The following is a 22,429-nucleotide window of genomic DNA, read 5'->3' as shown; positions in this document are numbered from 1 at the left end:
ACAGGCTCATCTTTCACTAGATGAAACAGTACATTAATGGACAACAGAGATCCAAACATATTTTTGTTTAAAAATTGCATTAAAAAACCAAGTGCTTTTAGAACAAAGGATGCAAAGTCTCAGCTAAAAAGCTCTATGCCCCTGTTCCTAGTCTTTTAGTCAAGTTAATTAATTTAATAATTTCATGATGTTATTACAATTAATGATTTCATAAATCTGTTGAAATTGTGGTTTTCTTGGAATACACAGCCTTGGGTAAAGTCCCTCATTTTACAGCCATGCTGATCAGGAAGAACCCAATCTGCTTTTATCTTCTCTTCCATTCCTGTTCCTATTTTTAGACACATTGGCTTCATGCAAGAAAGTGATTGCATCTGTCTTTCTCATCATAACCAAATGCTTTTGTTGACATTAGCAATCAAATGGCGTTTGCAGAGCAGAGACTCAGACTGTTGTCACTATGACTCTGACCCGTTGAATGGATTTGCTGGATCAGCACACAACCTTTGTTTTCAGTATGCTTGCGGCTTTTAATTCACCATTCCTACTGAAGGGTTTGAATGATGCGTAGGTGTTGAATATTTGTAGAAACTCATGAGGATTTATGAAAATAACAAGTGGCCCTTCAGAACGGTGTATATTTAAAAGAACTATTATTTAGTAATTCAGCATGTGAGATATTGGCATAAAACAAGAGAAATGAAACTGGCTTGCTATTAGCTTGTGCAAAAATAATCTAGTGTAAGAGCCATGGTTGTGTTGGATCTTGGCTAGAGACACATAGGTTCAAATTGCTATTATTATCTCTATCTTTCATATTACCTATCTTGTTGTATGCATGGCATTGGGTGAAGTGAGAGAAACCTATGTAAACTCCTGTGAAGGGTGGTAATATGACATATGGGATCATTAATAAGTGTAACTCAGGGCTTTTTTTCTAGAAAAAGAGGTGGTGGAACTTGCTGAGCACTCACCCAGATTCGAGCTATGTAATACCTATATGAAACTGCTGTAAGAAGCAGTCATGAGAAGTTTTTGGGCAAGGATGCTGATGACACTTAGCTCTATTTCTCCATAACATCTGGATCAGGAGAGGCTATGTAGCGCCCAAGACGGCTGCTTAGACATGGTAGTGGAATGAATAAGCTGAGTTTGAATCTTGGCAAAGAGAAAGCACTTTGGGTGAGTGGTCCCTTTGTCTGATAAATTAGTCAATTGCCTGTCCTGGACAGGTTGCAATCCCCATGAAAGAACAGGCGTGCTGTCTGAGGATGCTTCTGGATCCAGCTTTTTGTCCAGGAGCCTCAGTGGCTCAGTAGTTTACCAACTATGCTTGGTACAACAGCAACAACCATTCCTGAACCAAGAGAGCTTGACCACAGTAGTCTTTTTTATTGCGTGGTGAGGCCCCAAGGCCCACAGTTCCCTCAGAAATAAACATACAGACACAAATATGTTGGGTTAATGGGATAAATTAGGCCACAACTTTATTGGTTACAGATGTGAGTGGTTTGGCTTAGGCAATTGGGTGAAGCAAGACTATATCCTGACTCCTGCCCATCTGCAGGAGTCCTGTAAGGGTCAACCACCAATAGGGGGAACCTTATGATGCACATCAATTGAGGGTCAGCAATGGGGTCGTGGCATGGCCCTAGCCCACACCCAGGCTTTGGACAGGAACATCACCCCCGGATCCCTTTAATAGAATACCCTTTACGTGGATGGGCAGGCCAGAGGCAACAACCACCCCTCCCATGACAAGGCTTATCCAATGCCTAACCGCCACCTGAACCAAAAGGCTCGCCGCCAACACCCTCACACCTGCAACCAACCCCTAATGCCTTTGACGATATTGGCCAGCCAAATATCATTGGAAAGGTGAACACCATTACTGTGCAACAAGGCCTCCTGGTCGAATGTAATGGCAGGGTGCCGTATCACCTAGCCCCACAATAGTTGCACCTTCTGTGCCATGGCACAATCTGCAATTTTCTAGGCCCTGTTGATTGCCACCTGGTGGGGCATCTACGCCAACCACGCCTCTCCAAGAGTTGGGATCATATTATTATCAATTCCAGGTGTAAGGCAACCAAATTATCAAAGTCCTCTTTGATGTTCCAGGTCAGGTCAATGCCCTTCATTAGGACCAAATCATTCATTGCAAGTTGAATAACCAAAGCATCGGGAGGCCCATGCAGGGCAGCTCTGGCCGTCACTGTTGGCAAAAACTCCTCACACCTCATGCTGGGTCTTGTGACCCAAGAAATTATGACATTTTCAGGCAGCCCCAGGCAGCTACCCACGCTGATATTGATGGGATGCACCCGGGCCCAGTGGGCAATACTGTGTCCCACCATCCAAATGTTAGTCAGGGGGTAACCTGAAATAAGAGAAGTAACAAGGCATAATTAATGTACCTTCTGTACGCCTCTGATCTCCAGCATCCCATATCCTTGATTCTGTTTGTTGGAAGACTCCAATCTATTGACATCAGGCAGCTGCCTTCACTGTACTCTTTTCGTTGCCTGCTTAAAACAATTTTGTGTAGGCAAATCTATCCAAAAATGTAGCTGTTGATGTGTTTTAATTTATTTTTAGTTTGCTGCTTATTTGAATGTTCTTTTCAAAGTTTTGACTACTTGTTTTTAACTGTTTTTACTGACATTTTTAATTTCTTGTAAACCCTTCAGAGATTGTAAACCCTTCAAGCATCATAATCACAGAGTTACAGATCTCAGAGTGGTTTTACCATCAATCCCTCTCTCCAGAGAACTCTTGAGATTTGTATCGCTTTGACTGGTAGAAGTGTCAAATACAAGCTTTTTTTAAAGGGATGATGGCATCAGCCCCAGTGGGTCCCAGCATTTGCTTCACCAAGATGATGCTGGGCCTGCCCCAACCCTCTTGGGCTGCCTAATATACTGGGCCATCTCAATTCAAGAAGGTCAAAGACTAACCAGGCCAAGGAAGTCACCTTTTCAGGAGTCTATGAATCAGTAGCAAGAAATGAAAAGAGCTCCGTTTGCCTGCTGTATTGACTATAACCACAGTATAATAATTAATTAATTTCTGAGTAAAACACATTTGCTCTGCTTTCTGTAAATTGGCGCTATATTCTGGAAAGGCTTATATATTAGTCATTTCTTTATGTGTTCCCCTTTCTTTGTCTCCCTGGGGGTTTTTCACTATGAGGCTGATGGCCTAGCCACAATTTGACAGATCTCCCTGAAATTTCCACTGGTGATTCAATCTCTAATTCTTATTTTAAAGGTCTGCACAGTACCATACTTGTCAAGAGCCACTAGGTATTCGCTTCTGAAGCTGTTGTGTCCTATAACCCTTTGGAAAGCACAAAGAATGATTGTTGGAAGGTGGCACAGCTTGAGAAATCAAAGGCATTGTGCTCAGAATACCATTTCAATAGGCTAAGGGCATGTTTCTTCCCTATAGGGTGTAGGTTGGGATCCAATCAGTCCTTTGTGCATGTGGGAGGTCAGGAGATCTCTGGAGTGGCATGAGGAGTAGGAAACCTGGTGCCATCATCCCATGCATGCACAAGCTTCTTTGGGACCTAAGCCATAATATTGTTTTACTTCATTTTTCATTCAAGCATATTCACTCTTCAAAACGGAAAGCAGACAAAACAGAATGTGCGCTATTTAGAGCAGCTCTCCAAATGGAGAGAACAAAAAAGAACAAAACCAATGCAGGCAGATAATTAAAGGTGGGGCTAGAGAATCTGAGCAGCACATTGCTGAAAACATCAAGACCCAACAACAACAAACTCTTCAAATACTGTATATGTAAATAGCAGGATACCAATTAAAGAACTGGTTGGACCTTTGGATGACAAGAGAGGAAAGGAAAAGGAGATTGCAGAGAAGCTAAATGAATTATGAAGACCAGGGAGAGATGACTAAACTTTCTCAGGAAGGGAGCCTGAGTAAATGAAGCAAATGGCGGTGACAAGAGATGAAGTTTGTTTGCTTGGATATGCTTGGAAGTTTGTTTGCTTGTTTGTTTGTTTGCTTGAATTTGGATACAATAAAGGAACTGGAGGCCCCTCGACTGTCCTCGGGTCCAGTATTGGACCACTTCGACCAGATATCCCCAGCCGATGTGGACAGACTCCTCCGAGCTGGAAAGCCCACCACTTGTCCTCTCGACCCGTGCCCGTCTTGGCTGATTAGAGCGTGTCCAGACGAGGTGCGGGCCCTCCTGGGGAATATCATCAATTTGTCCCTTGGCACGGGGACATTCCCAGGGGAACTGAAGGAGGCAGTGGTGCGCCCGCTCTTAAAGAAAACATCATTAGATCCTTTAGATCTATCCAATTACCGCCCGGTTTCGAATCTTCCGTTCCTGGGTAAGGTGATTGAGAGAGCGGTTGCTGAACAGCTTGGTGGGTTTCTGAATGAAACATTGGCTCTGGATCCATTCCAGTCTGGCTTCCGCGCTGGTCATGGGACCGAGACGGCTCTGGTCGCCCTAACAGATGACCTTCGTAGACAGCTGGATCGAGGCGGGTCAGGGCTGCTGATTCTTCTAGATCTATCAGCAGCTTTCGACATGGTCGATCACGAACTTTTGGACCACCGCCTTACCGACGTGGGGATCCAGGGCACAGTCCTTCAATGGCTGCGCTCGTTTCTCTCTGGTCGGGGACAGAGGGTGGCGCTTGGGGGGGAATTGTCATCGCGCCACTCCTTGGTGTGTGGAGTACCTCAGGGCGCGATACTCTCCCCGATGCTTTTCAACATCTTTATGCGCCCCCTCGCCCAGCTTGTTCGGAGTTTTGGGCTGGGTTGTCATCAGTATGCCGATGACACCCAACTCTATCTGTTGATGGATGGCCATCCTGACTCGGCCCCAGACACACTGACCAGATGTTTGGAAGCTGTGGCTGGATGGTTACGTGGGAGCCTGTTGAAGCTAAATCCTTCGAAGACAGAGGTCCTGTGGCTGGGACGGGGCGATATGGGATTGGGGGGGCAACTCCCATCTCTTGCGGGGGCGCAATTAGTGCCAGCACCCCCACCCTACTTAGCCTACATTGCCCTTCTTGCAATATTACTGCCGTGGGAGAGCAGAAGCATAAAAGAATCTTCATGCTTTCTGCAGTGGCTACTAGAAAGCAGGTAGCTGCAAGATGACTCAGCAGCAGCAGCGAGTGAGTCAAACTCACTACTGAGCTTTAAGAAAGGAATGGATGTGGGCAAGAAGACAGGATTACTAATAAATCTGACCAGAATTGCATTCCAGGTCAGCCCCAACAGCTGCAATCATGTAGCTCTTGACAGTGAAGCAAAAAGCTTCTGCTCTGTTTTGTCTTGTAGCAAGTTCATGCTAATGATTTGTGTTGCAGAGTTAAGACTGGCAGTCTCTACCAACCTCAAGATCTGGAGCAAGGGAAAAATTCCTTACTCAGACATAATATTTGGAAACTTGTGTGTAGTTCTCCGCAGTCTTCTGTGCACAGTCAAATTTAATTACAACGTGCTGGTACGCATGTGATGTGAACCCTGGCCTGTGCTTTAGCGTATCTGCTGAATGTGTTGTCATGGACACCCTGCTTGATTCAGTTCGCAGTTCAGTGGCCTTGTCTTTGTGTGGCCTTGTAAAGGAACGGTACATTTCGCTGCTGAACAGCATGAGGACAATAAGCTTACCTTTGCTGGGCAAATTGTTTCTAGAATTCACTCCCAACAACTCATTTAATGAAATGGCTCTCGTTCTGAGACATAAAATGTAAGGTCCATGTTTCAGTTTACTTGCATTAAAGTGTAAACATCATTTCTAAGGTGCCTTTGCATTATAGAGATGAAAGACATTTGGTGTGTTTTTGGTGATGCTCAACCTTAGACCCAGTTTGACCATGGTATCTAGATAAAACATCAGAGTTCAAAATACCCTGAAGTGCACCAGCAAAATGTACCAACTGTGTGGATGTAACTCTATGCAGAGATACACACACATACACACAGGATCTACCTAAAAATGAGAATAGAATATTGAGGGAAAGCACCCATCTTATTGCTCACATTGGCTTCAAAAAAGGCAACCTCAAAAAGCTGCTTCATGCTTTATATAGTGGCTATGTTTGCTACAGACACACTGCTGTTACACAGCTAAGTGTGAAGGGATGGTGTGCATTCCTAACACGGAGAGGGGTGCACTAGAGTGTTGATTGGCTGCAAATCCATATGTCATTTATGTGCCTTTCACACTTTACCTGTTTACTTTAATAAACACTCCACTGCAGCCATGGCAAATGTTATAGTGCAATACCCATCAGGTGCAGTTGTATGGAGGCTGCGGTGAGTGGCTACTGATGAGAGGGCCTTCTCAAGTGAGTGGCACCCCAGGTATGAAATGTCCTCCCCATATATGTCTGCCTGGTGCCTACAATGTGGAAAAATGAGAAATTGGTAGAAATGAACTTGACAGATCTTTCCATCCCAACTCTGAATCTTTGTTGTTGCTGTGAACTTTGTCTTAGAATTGTTATCTTCTCTTGCTATATTAGATTTTATGGTTTTATTTTCGTATACAACTCTTTTTTAACTTCACTGTAAACCACTTTAGTTACTGGGTAGCATATTAATACTGCAAATAAGTAAATAAATGTTCCATAATGGAACACCACATGGGTGGGGGCTGAGTGGGACTAATGAAGCCACATAGGTCTTTACTATGCGGTCAGCATGAGCTGAAGCTTTGCATGAAGGGCAGCTGTAAAGATCTTATAAGTTATTGTAGCAACCAGAACCATCTTTCCTATAGGGCTTAGTGGTGCATCGCGCCAGGGCACTGTCCTCTCATGGGCGCCCCAGTGAGTGGGGGAGCTGTGCATCTTCCCCTTTCCCTGCACGCCCGCCAGCTGCGCCCCGCCAACCACATGGCTGGTGGGAGCGCAGCTTCCCTCCCAAGCCTCTGCAGGGATCACTTTCCTCCGAAGGACACACACACACACACACACACACACACACACACACACACTTTACCTGCCCACACAGGAGCATGCTCAGATGACAAGCAATGCCATTTAAAGGCTGGGAGGCTGCTTCCGTTCCGCCTGACGACAACGTATACACATGCTCCCACTGCCCCTCTCCCTTGCCGTGGGGTGATTGCTCTTCCAAGGAATGGCAGAAAGCCCCACAAGCACCCACTGCAGAAACGGCCAGGGGAAGGAGCGAGGGATCCCGGAAGGCGAGAGAGGGGTGAGGGAGAAGGATGAGGGATGTGCCAAAACATGTTGCCCCCACCTATTGGGGGAGGGGGTGGTTCCTGGAGAAGAGGTGGCCCCTTTCTCGCAGTGGGAGGCAGCGAAGGCAGCCAGGAAAGCAGCCAGGAATAGGTGCGATGGGATCTCCCGAGTTTTTTTATATAAAAAAAACTTTGAAGCAGCTGCAGGGGAAGCATAGAATCATAGATGTCTGACTTCGATCATAGAATTGTAGAGTTGGAAGGGGTCCAAAGGGTTATCTAGTCCAACCTACTGCAATGCTAGGGGATTCTATTAGCAATGTTTACAGGGTTTTTTTTTTGTTTTTTTAAAGCACGGGAGTGTGGATTTAAATCCCACACTCCCCCCACATGGTCCTTCCTCTTTGCAGCCCCAGGCACCTGTTTCCTGTTTTCTTTTCCTGAGCAGAAATAAGCATGCTGTCAGCTCCCTAAAAAAAGGTCGACAACTCTGGGGAACCTTTCCTAAAAAAGATCAACAGCTTTGGGCAAACGGGGGGGGGGGGGAGCACCAGGCAGATCTTTGCACCCAGGCACCACATATGCTTAAGACGGCCCTGGTAGCAACAGCACTTTTTTGTTGGATCCAGTGATCATATAAGTTCTGCTCACAGAATGCTCTCGCTGATGGAACAGGAGACCATTTTAGTTGGTTCCCCCTGATGATGCTTTTAAGCATGTGGTGTACAGTACCACAAGATGCAGTAGGGAAAAGGGGGGAATGAGTGAAACCTGTCTCCCACTCTTCCAACGGTGGGAACCTACTGTACATTGGATCAAAGTCCCTTTGATGAATGGAAGGTACACCTTCATTAGCAGAAAGGCAACACTGGATATAAACCAATGACAACTTTAACAAAGTCGCTTTTAAGCTGATGAAATTGCTTCAATATTCATATTTTTCTTTTTAAAAACTTTTTGTATGTATTTTATGATGCTGGTGTTTCTTGACAAGCATTCTAATAAGAATAGAGATGGGCAGAGTGTTTCTTTAAGACAGATCCTCTCAATGGCATTGTCAATTCAAAATACAGAGCTCTGTTCAAGTTTAATGCAGAACCTCATGACAAAGCACCAATTACCAAACAATTTCACGGCTTGGTATTTTTTAAAAAGAAAACTAGGATGCTAAATTTTTCAGTGCAGATCAATACAGTGGAAGAAAGCATTATTTTGTGATTAGGGAAGCACCAATTTAGTAGGGTGATTAACAAATTTAATAACTGCAGGATTGAAGTTTTTTTAAAATGTTTTAATTGAATGTCAGAAAAAATGACATTTAAAAAATGCCCTCCCTGTAATAAAATACTATATTTAAGTTGGATAGGCTGTTGAAAAGTTAACATAAAAATATTTAACACAGTTCTTATCACTATTTGTACTTTCCATCTCCCTTATATCTAGTTTGCCCAGAGGTAACAATTTTGAAACCCCACTGATTTCAATGGGATGATGTTTTCCGCAAACTTTCTCAATGGGCTCTATAGCCTGTTGCTGCGATCTAACACCTGTTGATCTTATCCCTTGCCCATTTAAATACAAAAAAGAGCATTGTTACCGAAAGAGCAGCAGAGACAATTGCAGAAAACAGGCTTCAAAAAAGTGGTATGACGGCATAATTATTATGCAATTATATATTGCTTCTATACTAACTTTCTTCTTAATTAGTTGTTTCAATGGGGGTGTTAGCCATTTTCAATGTCTCATTTTTTAGAATGAAAGGCAGTATATGAATATATAAATATATAAAGAGGTCTGGGAAAAATATTTCTTCATCCCTGAAAGCACTATTTTCTCTGTCACTGCTGTAATGTTTGTTAACTGTGCTCCGAAAATTGCAAAGAGTGCAAGTGTAAACCCTTTTAACTACAATGATAAACTTTGTTTGATGATTTATCAGGAGTATTGTTAGACTGGCTTCTAGGCCTGTTAGCATTATGGAAGTAGGTCATTAATCAAAGCTCAAAGAATTCCTAGTACTTCTTACGATAGAAAATATGACAGAGATTTCAAAGATTATTATTTATAATTTATTTTAAAAATCCATAGACCACTTCTTGGCATTAAGCCTCTGAAACAATGTACAGAGTAAACACAGAATAAAACTCAGAAACACAAAAAAGGAAAAAAGAAACACAAGGTCTAAGAACAATACAATCAACCTGATAAACTCTAAAACAATAAAACCATCCATACAAACAAAAGCACTTCATCAAAGATAAAACTGATCTTCTATAAATGACTGGGTTACACTTAGTGAAAGCCTTCCTAAACAAAAGCTTCTTTAGTAGGCAACTAAGCATCATCATACTTGATTTTGGCTTGTAATTGATTACAGACAGTAGATGCTGCAACAGCTATAGTCCCAAGTTCTAGAATAGGCTAAGTGCACCTCTGGGGCATATGGTACTCTCAATATAGGCTGCAAATCTACACACACTTACCTTGCAGGAGATCCTGTTGAACTCAATGGGGCTTATTCTGAATAGAGATATCTAAGATAGCAGCACAAGTCTTTCAGATTTGTTCAGCTGAATATATATTTGACTAGGCAAATTAAATCCTGTGTATATTTAGGATGCAAATGAAACAGAGATGAAAGGAAGAGAGGTGGTGACCCCCACCCCCACCCCCAAAACCATTTCACAATACATTAGAACATGATATTCAAACTTCAGGATGCAAATGCTGGAGTCCTGACTGACCTACTCTTAGCTTTCTTGGGTTACTGCACCTTTTAAAGAAAAGCCATAGAAAATCTGAAAAAGATTCAGGGAAGTGTGACAGACTGAAAAGTCTTTAATACAATAAGTGTTTTGAAAGCCTGAAAAAGAGCTGTGTCTTTTATAGGGACAAGGAGGTACATTCTAACACCTGTAAGATGCTATTATAAAGATGACGCTAATTTGTTTTCTGTTAACAGAGGAAAGAACAAGGAGTAACAGTTTTAAATGGAGGCAACTCAGGAAGGAACTACATGTTACAGGTCATACAAGGCTGTCAATGGAAACAGAAACCTCCAGTTGGTTTCTTTCCTAATGCAAAGCAACACTTACTCATGTGACATCACAGTATTGAATGTGCTACCACCCACAGCACAACACTTACTGCAGCTGAAAAGAATGGAGAAATGCAAAAGTTGACATCACAACCCAGGTAAATGTCTTGCTACTTGTTAATATAGGGGAAAGGGATAATCCAGCACAAGGGTGCAATTTTTGGAGGCATCCTCATGTCATAACGTATAATTTTGCCCGGATTTCAAATGTTGCAAAAAAGTGATAAAACAGTAAACAGGGCAGCAAAAAAGTGATAAAACAGTAAAAACATATTTAAAAGGCTTGTTGCGGGGGGGGGGGGGAGAAAGGTATATAGTAGGTACCAAAAAGACAAAAGAGAGCAGCAGTCTAATATACAACAGCAGGGAATTCCGAATGGTAGGTGCCACAGCACTACAGGCCCAATTCCTACATTGTGCATTGCTTACCTCCTGATAAGATGGTATTTGCAGGAGACCCTAATTATTTTTCAGGAATATATCCTCTGGAGTTCTCTTGTACACACACCTTGATAAGAGGCATGAATAATTTGTATTGGATATTCATTCCAAAACGGAGGTAGGAATTCAATGTTGTGCTGTGGCAGTTATTCCATCTGTGCAAGCTTTTCAGCTTGCAGGACAGAATGAGCCTCAACATGCATACACACTCCCAAGCCAATTTCAGGGGGTGCATGGGGAGAGGAGAGGTGTGGAAAGCCTTGATGTCTTAGTGGAAGTCCTTGTGCCAGCTACCACTAGCAGGAATAGTTAGCTGATTAAGATATAAAGTGGGATAAAAGATAAAAATCTCAGTTGATTGTGGACTGATTCTTTATGCCATATAACATATAACATCCACCAGTTATTTCAGTCACAACCATTAGATTCATACCAAACGTTGTGAAGATGTTAATAATGTAATATTACTAATGACAGCTGGAGTTGGGATCTCTTCTGCCTTTGAAGAATGAAGGTTGTTTCATATGTTTCTCATGGGGAATCATCAAGAAGTGCAAAGATTTTCACTTTAATTGCTGTTATCTAATTATCCTCTCCCAAACGGGAGATAATCAAAGCTGGAATGTGTCTTTAAGGCATTGATTTCATAGCTATGTGTGGTTTTTAATCTTGATCACATGTAGTAGCAGCAGCTGCATTATTCCAGTTAGTTTTGAACGTCATACTATCTGAGTACAGCATAGTGAATGATGTTGAAGAAACAGTGTTTTCAAATAAAGAATATCAGGAGGACACCAAACTTGAAGACAGGAAGAGAGGAAGCCCCCCCCCCCGCGTGCAGTGTGCTTTGAATATTTTTTTTCAGGAGCATGCTTAGGATGAACTTGAGACTTCAGCCTCTGTGCATATTTCCCAAAAAAAACTGTCTCAAACTGATCATGCATCTGAAGAAGATATTTGAAATACACTGAGCCCAATAAATATATATTTGCAAACCTGAAGGATTTATTGCCCCTTTTCTTTTACAATGAAACGGGTAATGAAAGCATTCCCTAACAGTACAATTCTGTACACCAGGACTAAGTCCCATGAAGTTCCATGGGGTTTACTGCTAGGTAAGTGTGTATAGGACTGCAGCCTATGACTCTTGTATCAAGGGTTTCCAAAGATTTAATAGATGTTTTACTGTATAGTTCCTCACTCTTCTCAGTAATAGGGAATCCCAAAGGCCTTCTACAGGGTTAGTTTCTTTGTGAGGAGAAAACAGTTGTGTGTGTCTTATGATGTTCTATATCTTTACAAATGTACAGTGTGTGTGTGTGGGGGGGGGTTAATCAAGCATACAGCAATACCTGTGTGAAACTATAAAGAGTGCAAGTTTCCCTCAGAGAAAAGAGCATTAGAGCACCCATAAAGGCTCCTTCTTTTTAGTCTTCTGCAAAAACCTACAGTTCTATCCCACTTCACGGGCTACAGGGAAATCTGTGAGTCTCACCCTGGGTGAATGAGATACTACCAATAGTACTAGCCATGACTGGCCATTATGTTCTATTTAAGAAACCTGTTGTAGCAATCAACACCCACTGCAACATAAAATTGATTCTTGTGTTGTCTGATGAGTGTGTACAGATTATTAAAATAGTATGAAAAAATTATTTTGCTTGAATAACTACTTCCTAAAGGTAAAGGACCCCTGTCCATTAGGTCCAGTCATGACTGACTCTGTGGTTGCGGCGCTCATCTCGCTTTATTGGCCAAGGGAGCTTCCGGGTCTTGTGGCCAGCATGACTAAGCCGCTTCTGGTGAACCAGAGCAGCGCACGGAAATGCCATTTACCTTCCTGCCGGAGGTACCTATTTATCTACTTGCACTTGATTTGCTTTCGAACTGCTAGGTTGGCAGGAGCAGGGACCGAACGACTGGAGCTCACCCCATCGCGGGGATTGGAACCGCCAACCTTCTGATCAGCAAGTCCTAGGCTCTGTAGTTTAACCCACAGCGCCTGGCAATAGTAAAAGTAACAAAATTGAGAGTTTCAATTTGTTTCTCGAAACACTCGTGATGTTGTTCACCAGCCTTCTTTTGCAGCAACTTGCAAGGCTTGCACTTGATGTGCTTTCAAACTGCTAGGTTGGCAGGAGCAGGGACTGAGCAACAGGGGCTCACCCCATCACGGGGATTCGAACTGCCGACCTTCTGATCGGCAAGTCTTAGGCCACAGTGCCACCCGCGTCCCAAACTACTTCCAACATTGTGATTAACATGTATTCATCTAGAGAAGTATCATGTGTTCTGTTGCCGAACTGCTAGTATATCTTCTAAACTGGTGTTTACAGGACTCAGGCTGTGGTAAAAAAATTAAATTAAATTCAGGGAACACTGAGATACTTATGAATCAAACTCAGACTGACAGCAGCAAAATGTTCCACCTACATGTATAAAAAAAAACCTAAAGAAGAAATAGGGAAAGTGGCTTTCCTTACCACTTTGCAGGTGTCTTCTCTCCTTAGGCTGGGTTCTCACTTTGTACTGATGGCCTGGCAGTCGCTGAAGTGCCATTCCTTCCTACCTCAACAAGGCAATATGAGAAGCTCTAGGGCCATACATAGGCTCCTCCTTCAATTAGCATTAGTCCAGTTTCCTAAAAGGCAATGCCAGCCTGGGGTTGAGCTGCAGTATGGATTTTCCCCACATGGTCCAAAGCTTCAAATATTATTCTGATAGTATGGGAAGGATCATGGTGTAGTGCTGTAGCAAATGCTTTGCATGCAGAAAGGTGCAGGTTTAATTTTCAACATCTCCAGGTAGGACTTCGAGAGAACCCTGCCTGAAACAGTGGAGAGTTGCTGTCAGTCAGTGCAGACAAGAGCGAGCTAGATTGACCAGTGATCTGATTTAGTACAGTATAAGGAAACTTCATTTAGTGTATATCATTAGCAGATGCTAATTTTCCTCTTTGTCTTGACATAGACTATAGTTTTGTTTTTGTTCAGTGAAATAGATGGGCAGTGGTGGTGGGAAAAGAACCTTTACTGTGCTACATCTTCTCCTTCCAGTTCTGATTTAAGGCAACTTTCTCAACCTGTTTTCTAATACCTTATCTTCTCCTCAGTCTTCTTTGTTCTCAGTGCAGTTTTTAAGAAGGTTGCATTAGAGCATTCTGATCTTTAGTTGCTAAGGCTGCATACACACTAAACCTTTAAAGCACAACTGAAGCACATTCTTTTCCTCAAAAAATTCTGGGCACTCGGGACCGGACGGTCTTCCAGCCAAATATTATAAAATATTAATTAACCAAATATCACCAGTGCTGGGAGAGGTTATGAACAATATATTGAGAGAAGGAAAGATACCTGATACCTGGAAGGAAGCCTATGTTACCTTGATTCCTAAAAAAGAGGTGGACACTATGGAAGTAAAGAACTATAGGCCAATCTCATTATTAAATAATGATTATAAGCTATTTGCAGATATAATGGCGGAAAGATTAAAGAAGGTCTTGATTAATAAAATCCATGGTGACCAAACAGGATTTCTCCCAGGGAGACAATTACGGGATAATGTAAGGAATTTGATTGACATTATTGAATATTTGGACATGAAAATAGACAGAAAAGCTGCACTGGTTTTCATAGACGCCGAAAAGGCATTTGACAATGTTTCCTGGAACTTCCTAAAGAAGGTTTTGGAGAGGATGGGAATTGGTGAAAAATTTAGAAGAGGCATAGAAGCAATATACAAAGAACAGAAAGCAAAGCTGGTGATAAATAATAATACAACAGAATATTTTAACATTTATAAAGGGACCAGACAAGGTTGCCCCCTGTCCCCCTTATTATTTATTATAATTTTGGAAGTACTTAATAAGAGACTGAGGGAGGCAACAGAAGTGAAAGGAATTAGAGTAGGAAAGAAGGAATTTAAAATTAAAGCCTTCGCCGACGATATTGTTCTGACTTTGGAAGATCCACAAGATAGTGTAAAAGAAGCATTACAAAAAATTGAGGAATTTGGAGAGGTGGCAGGTTTTAAGGTAAATAAGAATAAAACTAAAATGCTGGTTAAAAATCTAACTAAGGAAGAAACGAAAGATCTAGAACAAAAAGTGGAAATCATGGTGGTGAAAAAAGTGAAATATTTGGGAGTGTGGATCACGGCAAAAAACATAAACCTATATAAAGATAATTATGAAGTTACATGGAAAAAAATAAAGAAAGATCTGGAAATATGGGAGAGGATGAAATTTTCCTTTTTAGGAAGGATAGCAGTGGTTAAAATGAATGTTTTGCCGAGAATGTTGTTCCTATTTCAAACTCTTCCAGTTATTAAAGGTTTAAAACAATGTAAAGAATGGCAGAGAACCCTGATGAAATTCATCTGGCAGGGGAAAAGACCAAGGATTAAAATGAAAATATTAACTGATAAAAAGGAAAGAGGAGGTTTTGCTCTCCCAGATTTGAGTTTATATTATGAAGCAGCGTGCCTACTTTGGCTAAAAGATTGGATAAAACTGGAGAACAGAGACCTGTTGGATTTAGAAGGTTTCAATAATTGGTACGGGTGGCACGCATATCTCTGGTATGAGAAGGTGAAAGTCCACAGGGCTTTCTTAAATCATATTTTCAGGGGACCAATATATCAGGTCTGGGAAAGAAATAAGAACCTTCTTGAAAGAAAAACACCATGGTGGATCTCACCGGTAGAGGTCTTAACAAAAAAAAAAACCAACATGGAAGAGAAGACAGCCACTTACGAAGATTTGGTAAGAAAATCAGAACAAGGGCTTAAACTTAAACCTTATGAGGAAATAAAGGATCAATTCACCGGTTGGTTACAGTATCATCAGGTGAATGATATGTTAAAGCAAGATAAAAGAAAAATGGGCTTTGAGGACAAGAAATCAAAATTCAATATAGAAATAATAGAAGGTAAAAACAAAACATTGTCTAAATTATACAACATATTACTGGAATGGCATACAAAAGACGAGGAAGTCAAAGAGGCAATGATTAAATGGGCAATTGACTTCGGCTATAACATCGAGTTTGAAAAGTGGTTGAAATTGTGGAATAGAGATATTAAATTTACGGCCTGTACGAGTTTGAGAGAAAATGTCTGGAAAATGCTCTATAGATGGTATCTCACGCCGGCAAAATTAGCTAAAATCTATAGATCAGAAAATAAGACATGCTGGAAATGTGGTGAAGTGGAGGGAGACCTCTACCATATGTGGTGGCAATGCAACAAGGTGAAGGTTTTTTGGGAAGCAATTTATAATGAACTTAAAAAAGTTTTTAAATATACTTTTCCCAAAAGACCTGAGGCCTTTTTGCTGGGAATTATGGGTAAGGAAATAAAAAATGAAGATAAAAAAATTTTTCTCTATGCCACCACAGCCGCAAGAATTATGCTGGCACAAAACTGGAAAACAGAAAATATACCTAACGTAAGTGACTGGCAGGTTAAAATGATTAACTATGCCGAGCTAGATAGATTAACAGGCAGAATACGAGACCAAGACGACCAGAAATTTCAAAAAAATTGGAGTAAATTTTGGAAATATATTGGAACGGATATATAGGAGGAACTGGCGGTATTAGAAAAACTTTATCAGCTAATAAGTATAAACTTTAATAAACTAATTACGCAATCCGGGATTTATTTGATACTTACCAAAAGGGTGGAGGGAAGTCAAAGGCTAAGTAGAGCCTAATGCTTATATTATTTTTTTTGTATGATTGTATGCTTACTTTTTGTATAGCATGAAAATAGGATGAATAATTTATGTTAAAATGTCTATTTTTGTATTTGTTTGTCCTTTTTTTTTTCTTCTACAAATTCTGAATAAAAATTTACTTGCAAAAAAAAAAAATTCTGGGCACTGCACAGAGGCATAGCTGGGGGGGGGGAGCGCTGGGTGCCACACCGCGGGGTCAGGGCACACTTACCGTGCCCGAGCCTCGCTTCTCTCCTGAGAGTGACACAGTGGCTCAGGCGTGTGCAGGGTCGACACTGCCCAAAATAGCAGCATGGGGCTTGCATCCCAAGTAGCTAGCTTGTGCCACTGGCACTGTAGTTTACTCCTCACAGAGTTACAATTCCCAACAACCCTTTAAAACAACAGTGATCAGAATTCCTTGAGGGAAACAACATGCTTCAGATGTCATATTGTGTACACAGCCTAAGTTATTCAGACTGAGACTTTATGCAGTTATTTGAGGGTAGGTCCACAGAAATTGGTGAAGCCTTTCCCTGTGCACAGCATTGGGCTGCATGGTAGCACTTGCTTAGTATATCCCACTGAGTCCTATAAGAACTGCTAACTGCTACTACTACTATTTCTCCTTAAAATTTAATGTGGTGCATTCACTTTGCAAAGTACTTGGTGAACTCTTTTGCCATCCCTCCCATAGCAGTCTGAGAAAAGTCACTATTGTTTCCACTTTGCTGATGGGGAAACTGAGGCTCAGACTGAGTATTTCACACAATTCCATGATATATTTTTGTGTTAGCTTCCATACTGACTTCTAAGGGTAGCCCCATGTTAAGCACATTGCAGTCGTCCAAATGGAAAGTCATTAGAGCACTGAGCACAGGTTATCAGGGTCCAAAAAAAACCCCAAGGGCAACCAGTGACCAGCCGGAAGTGGGGGTTAAGCACCCCTAGCTGAGGAGTCTTCTTGGGACAGCTGCGACAGAGTAAATCCAGTCGCACTCCTAGACTTACTAACTTGTTCCTTCAGAGGGAGTGCAACCCCTTCCATGTAAAAGTGTGGATGCAACAGCACGTGTTTGCAAACACGTGTCTCACACTCCAGGGGGCCAAGGTGAGCGGCAGCTCCCCCACGACCGCACTGGCGTGGGAAGCGCCTCGCCTTGCGGGGGAATCTCAACGACCGCGTTGCCTGGTCAGGAACCAGAGCGGGCGGCCTCTTTCGGGATTGAGGCAGCAGGGCAGGAGAGCGCTTGCAGCTGAGCGCTTGCTATCTTCGCCACCCACGAGCCCCTTTTCTCCCCTCTTCCCCCTCAGTCCTGCTGGCCCCCACAGCAACGTTTCCCGCCTTCTTCTCCCCCTCTCCTGCCCAGTCCACGTGCCCTTCGGCGCTGCTCTTCCCCTTCCTTCCCGCGCCCGACTGGAGTATCTGCTCGCCTGCGCCCCCCGCCCCGCTGCTTTCGGGGACGCTTCTCCGCCCTCGCCAGACGCTCAGCGTCTCTGCTCGGCGGTGCCTTCCTCCTCCCCGCAGCCCCGTTGCTCTTTCATCCCTCGAGTTTAATTGCGCGCGCTTTCCCCCCTCCCTCGGCGGGCGGGGGCTCGTCCGGGGCCAGCGCTCCATGTGCGCGCTTGGGCGGCTGATGGCCCTGCCCTCGCCTCTGTCATTTCTACGTCAGACTCGGAGCCGCCTGAGAGCGCTCCCGCTCTTTCTGGCTCACACTCGGGACGGAGACGCGCAGGGTGGCAGCCGCCTGCTCCCGCCTCCTCGGCTCCTGCCCGCCAAAGGCAAAGAAGGGACGCGGCTCCAGCCACGCGACGGGGCAGACGGCGGCGAGCAGCGGCAGAAGCAGCATCCATGAGAAGCATCTCTCAGCCTTGAAGCAGAGTAAGAGCGGGTGCTGCGGGGGGGGGGGTGTTTGTGTGTGTGTGTGGCGGGAGAATCGCAGGACAAAGAGAGAGCGCAGCGCGTAGCTAAAGCCAAACCAGCGGGATCTTAAGAGGCTGCGATGGCGAGATGCGGTTGAGCCAGTCGCCTGCTTGCGCGAACGAGGCTCTCCTGCCTTGGGATCCGCTCCCAAAGAGGGAGGGAAAACTTTAGTTTCAGCACCACGGAGAGCGCCCGTCGGCTTTTGCAAACGCGGCTCTCTGAGCGCACCAAGCTCTATGGGTTTGTGTTGCTTCTTTCACGCCTATGGATGCTGATCCCCACTTCCTTGTGCCTTAGACTAGACATGTTTCCTTCACTTTCGTGTTAGATTTCTGCCTTCTATTAGTTTGTCCTTTTAACTTAGCTATTATTCTGTGTTTCCTTCTCTCTTGTTTTTTTTGTTTTAGCAAAGGCATTATTTTAACACCCCTTTTCTTCCTTCCTTTCTTCCTCCTCCTTCTCCTTGCAGGTGGCATACCTAGCTGCAGCAGAGATGAATGAAAGCATTGCCTTGAATGAAACCAGGAGCCCTGTGCCCTGGATCCAAGCCAGCAACCAGAATTCTTCTCTGGAGCTCTCCTCCAAGCTCCCCATCTTTACCATCAACCCTTGGGATATTATGCTCTGCATTTCTGGGACCATCATTGCCTGTGAAAATGCCATTGTTGTGGCCATTATATTCTACACTCCCAACCTAAGAACCCCAATGTTTGTGCTGATTGGGAGCTTGGCCACAGCAGACCTACTGGCTGGAGTTGGCCTGATCCTCAATTTTGTTTTCCAGTATGTGATCCAGTCAGAAACCATCAGCCTTATTACAGTTGGCTTCCTAGTTGCCTCTTTTACTGCCTCTGTGAGTAGCTTATTAGCCATCACAGTTGATCGCTACCTTTCCCTGTACAACGCACTGACTTACTACTCTGAGAAGACTGCTCTCTGTATTCATATGATGCTGATCATCACATGGGGGGTTTCCCTCTGCTTAGGACTTCTACCTGTCTTGGGCTGGAATTGCCTAGAAGATTATTCATCGTGCAGTATTGTGAGACCCTTGACCAAAAGTAATGTGACCTTGCTGTCTGCCTCCTTCTTTGTCATCTTTATTCTCATGCTGCACCTGTACATTAAAATCTGCAAAATAGTTTGCAGGCATGCACACCAGATAGCACTCCAGCAACATTTTCTGACTGCATCTCACTATGTTGCAACCAAAAAGGGAGTCTCAACACTTGCTATAATCCTTGGGACTTTTGGAGCCAGTTGGTTGCCTTTTGCTATCTACTGCGTAGTTGGAGATTCCCGCTACCCTGCTGTGTACACTTATGCCACACTTCTACCTGCTACCTACAATTCCATGATCAATCCTATCATTTATGCCTACAGAAACCAAGAAATTCAGAGGTCTATGTGGGTTCTGTTTTGTGGCTGCTTTCAATCAAAAGTGTCCTTTCGTTCAAGATCCCCCAGTGATGTCTAAGTGACTTCTCCTTCTGTGTCGTTTTGCACAAAGTGACAATCTTTGACTTTTGTGAATTACAGTGCCTGGTATGAACCAGATACATGTTGTGAAATTGTCTTTTGGGGGGAGATGTTTAAACAGTAGCACTTTATGTGTGTGTATTCTTGAGAATGTGAAAAGTCTAAAGCTTCTGGTTGTGGGTGGGGGGACAACAGTGTGGTTGTATACAAGATTGTGCATCACATTTGTAAAGTGGAGGCATTCCAAGACTACGTAATTATAGCACTTTATTTTTAGCTGCTGAACTGCCAAAACAGTATTGCCATTTTTAAAGGGCAAAAAGAAAGAGAGAGAAGTAAAATATTGTCTGATTATTTTGGGATGTGAGTGATAATATATTTTGCTGCACAGTATTGACAAATTATGACATTTTGTACACAAATAAAACAATTCATTACATATTTTTATTTTGTGTGTTGAGCAGATTTAATAGCCTCTAAGAGCCTGAAAAACCTTTCATGATGCCTCACCTTTATTTACTTGAAAATATGAATTGGGTTTATCCACCCATATGAAATTAGTTTAGTTATGCAGAGGAACCACATCATAAAACAAGTTTCTCAAATATACTGTTTTGTTTATTTTGTTTCTATTCAGTAGTAATTTTATTTTCTGTAGAGATAAAGCTAATCAAGCATGTGTATAATATTAATTCCTCTAAGTCTTTAAAAGGCCTCATCACTATTCTTAGGTAAGATATGAGACTATCAAATAAAATTGTTTCAAGAGAGGAAGCAAGATCAAAGAGTTATTCTGATTCTCAAATGATGGTTGCAGCTCACAGGGAAATTATTATATATGAGTGTCATTGAAATCTTCAAGAGTTCCAATTAATTTCCATTCATTGGGGGGGGAGGGGTAGCATCGGAGAAAATTTCTATATTTTCCCATTTGACCTCCTTTGTGGCTTAGTTTAGATTTGGTCCATGTTTCCTTCCTGACACACCTGCGCAAGCTCATAATAAATTGATTTCTGTGACAATCCACAGGCCCTAGGTGCCTCTTTTTGTCTGTCTTTGTCTGACCAATTCTTCAGGGGGACTTATGCACAGCTTGCTGGCTGTGTGCATTAGGCCACATTGTGATATAACCCATTCACTTATAATAAGTCATTTTTTTCCAGAAGCAGCAGGTGAGAATTACATCTTAGCTTGGAAGGACTTGCACAGCTGAATCAAAATGAATAAATAAACCAATACTTTGAAACCATGGTGTATTGCAGTATACGTCTAGATTCAAAGTATCCTTGGGAGAGTTCCTACTTAACTAGAGTCAAATGATTATTTATTATCACTTCTGTTTGAATTTAAAAACTGCAGCTATCTAAAACATCTCTAATAAGTTCTAGAAAGCAGATTCCATATTTTTTTCCTAGGTCATAAATTCTTTAAAGTATTTTAATCCAGATGCAATCTTTTTAAAGAAAGAAACAACCTATAGTTTAGACCAAATCATCTGGCATTTGCATCTGCATGAACACTTTGATCCAGTAACATTAAAATGAGGAAAACATAAACATTAACAAAATCTGGGAACTGAGAGTAATTGCTCCAATCCAGTGAAAGCAATATATGCATGGGAAATAGTTCCTCTGACAGCAAGAATAGACCCACTTTTTTCTCTTGGGTGAGGGCTGCATTTCATTGGGTAATTTGTCAGGCTGCATACTGGTAGTGAGTGTGACTGAGACAAAAGTAAAAGGGGCCAAAGTTTGGCAGGATTGCTTATTTTCTCTCTTCCAACTCTTTCGTGCTGTTTTTCACTTCCTTGCCATCTGCATGAAATTAAGCAGACACATGACATGAGAGGGCAATATGCAGCTCTACAACCTATGACTTGTATGGATTATTGGGGGGGGCAGGGAGGACCCTGGATTCAATAGCTGCAGCATTCAGACTCCTGTAGTTTTTTTAAGGGATGGTGACACAGTTTTGCCACGAAAATTATGAAATTCATGCGATGCCATTCACTTGTTGAGACATGGATTGGGTGTGGGGAGAGAGAGTATGAATATAGTACAGGCTTCCTCAACCTCGGCCCTCCAGATGTTTTTTGCCTACAACTCCCATGATCCCTAGCTAGCAGGACCAGTGGTCAGGGATGATGGGAATTGTAGTCTCAAAAACATCTGGAGGGCCGAGGTTGAGGAAGCCCGATCTAGTAGTTACCCCTTCCCTTCCCCCAAGTTGCTGAACAAATCAGCAGAAGTATTGCTCTGCTAGCACTAGTTAAGTAGAAGGACAGGCTCTTAGAGAGTTTGGTTGTGTTGGCAGTTCCCTAAACTGGAGCAAATGAGTATATTGTGAGTAGAATGTATATGTTAGTTTTAATATCTGCAGCAGCTACACAACATCATTTGGCAACAAAGACTGTAAAGACCAAATCTTTTGGATCAGGTGATCCCTACATCTCTCACTCCTCCCACTTATTTAAGTATAGACCAAGAAATACTACACAAAAATATGCTTGAAATACAAATTTAGTCCATTGATTAAGTATCAAACAACTATAGAATGCCAAACA

At 42.6% G+C, this 22,429-nt stretch overlaps 1 protein-coding gene across 2 annotated transcripts in view; it reads left to right on the top strand.

Moving 5' to 3' along the window:
* Positions 1-20,313, top strand: part of GPR6 (G protein-coupled receptor 6) — a 34,332-nt gene extending 14,019 nt beyond the window's left edge. The window contains exons 2-3 of one of the 2 annotated variants that reach the window (XM_082216828.1): positions 10,172-10,404; positions 18,857-20,313. In XM_082216828.1, coding sequence (XP_082072954.1) covers positions 18,881-19,864 — 984 coding nt within the window. In that variant the 5' untranslated portion in view covers positions 10,172-10,404; positions 18,857-18,880 and the 3' untranslated portion in view covers positions 19,865-20,313. Of the gene's footprint in view, positions 1-10,171; positions 10,405-17,792; positions 18,346-18,856 lie in introns of those variants that run through there. The other variant, XM_082216827.1, reaches the window with a different exon arrangement.
* The last annotated feature ends 2,116 nt before the right edge of the window (positions 20,314-22,429 follow it).

The sequence above is a fragment of the Podarcis vaucheri genome (assembly GCF_965113315.1).
Source record: "Podarcis vaucheri genome assembly, chromosome: 3".
Taxonomy (NCBI): domain Eukaryota; kingdom Metazoa; phylum Chordata; class Lepidosauria; order Squamata; family Lacertidae; genus Podarcis; species Podarcis vaucheri.
Note: the sequence above shows the minus strand (reverse complement) of the source record. Positions and strands in the feature narration are given on the sequence as shown.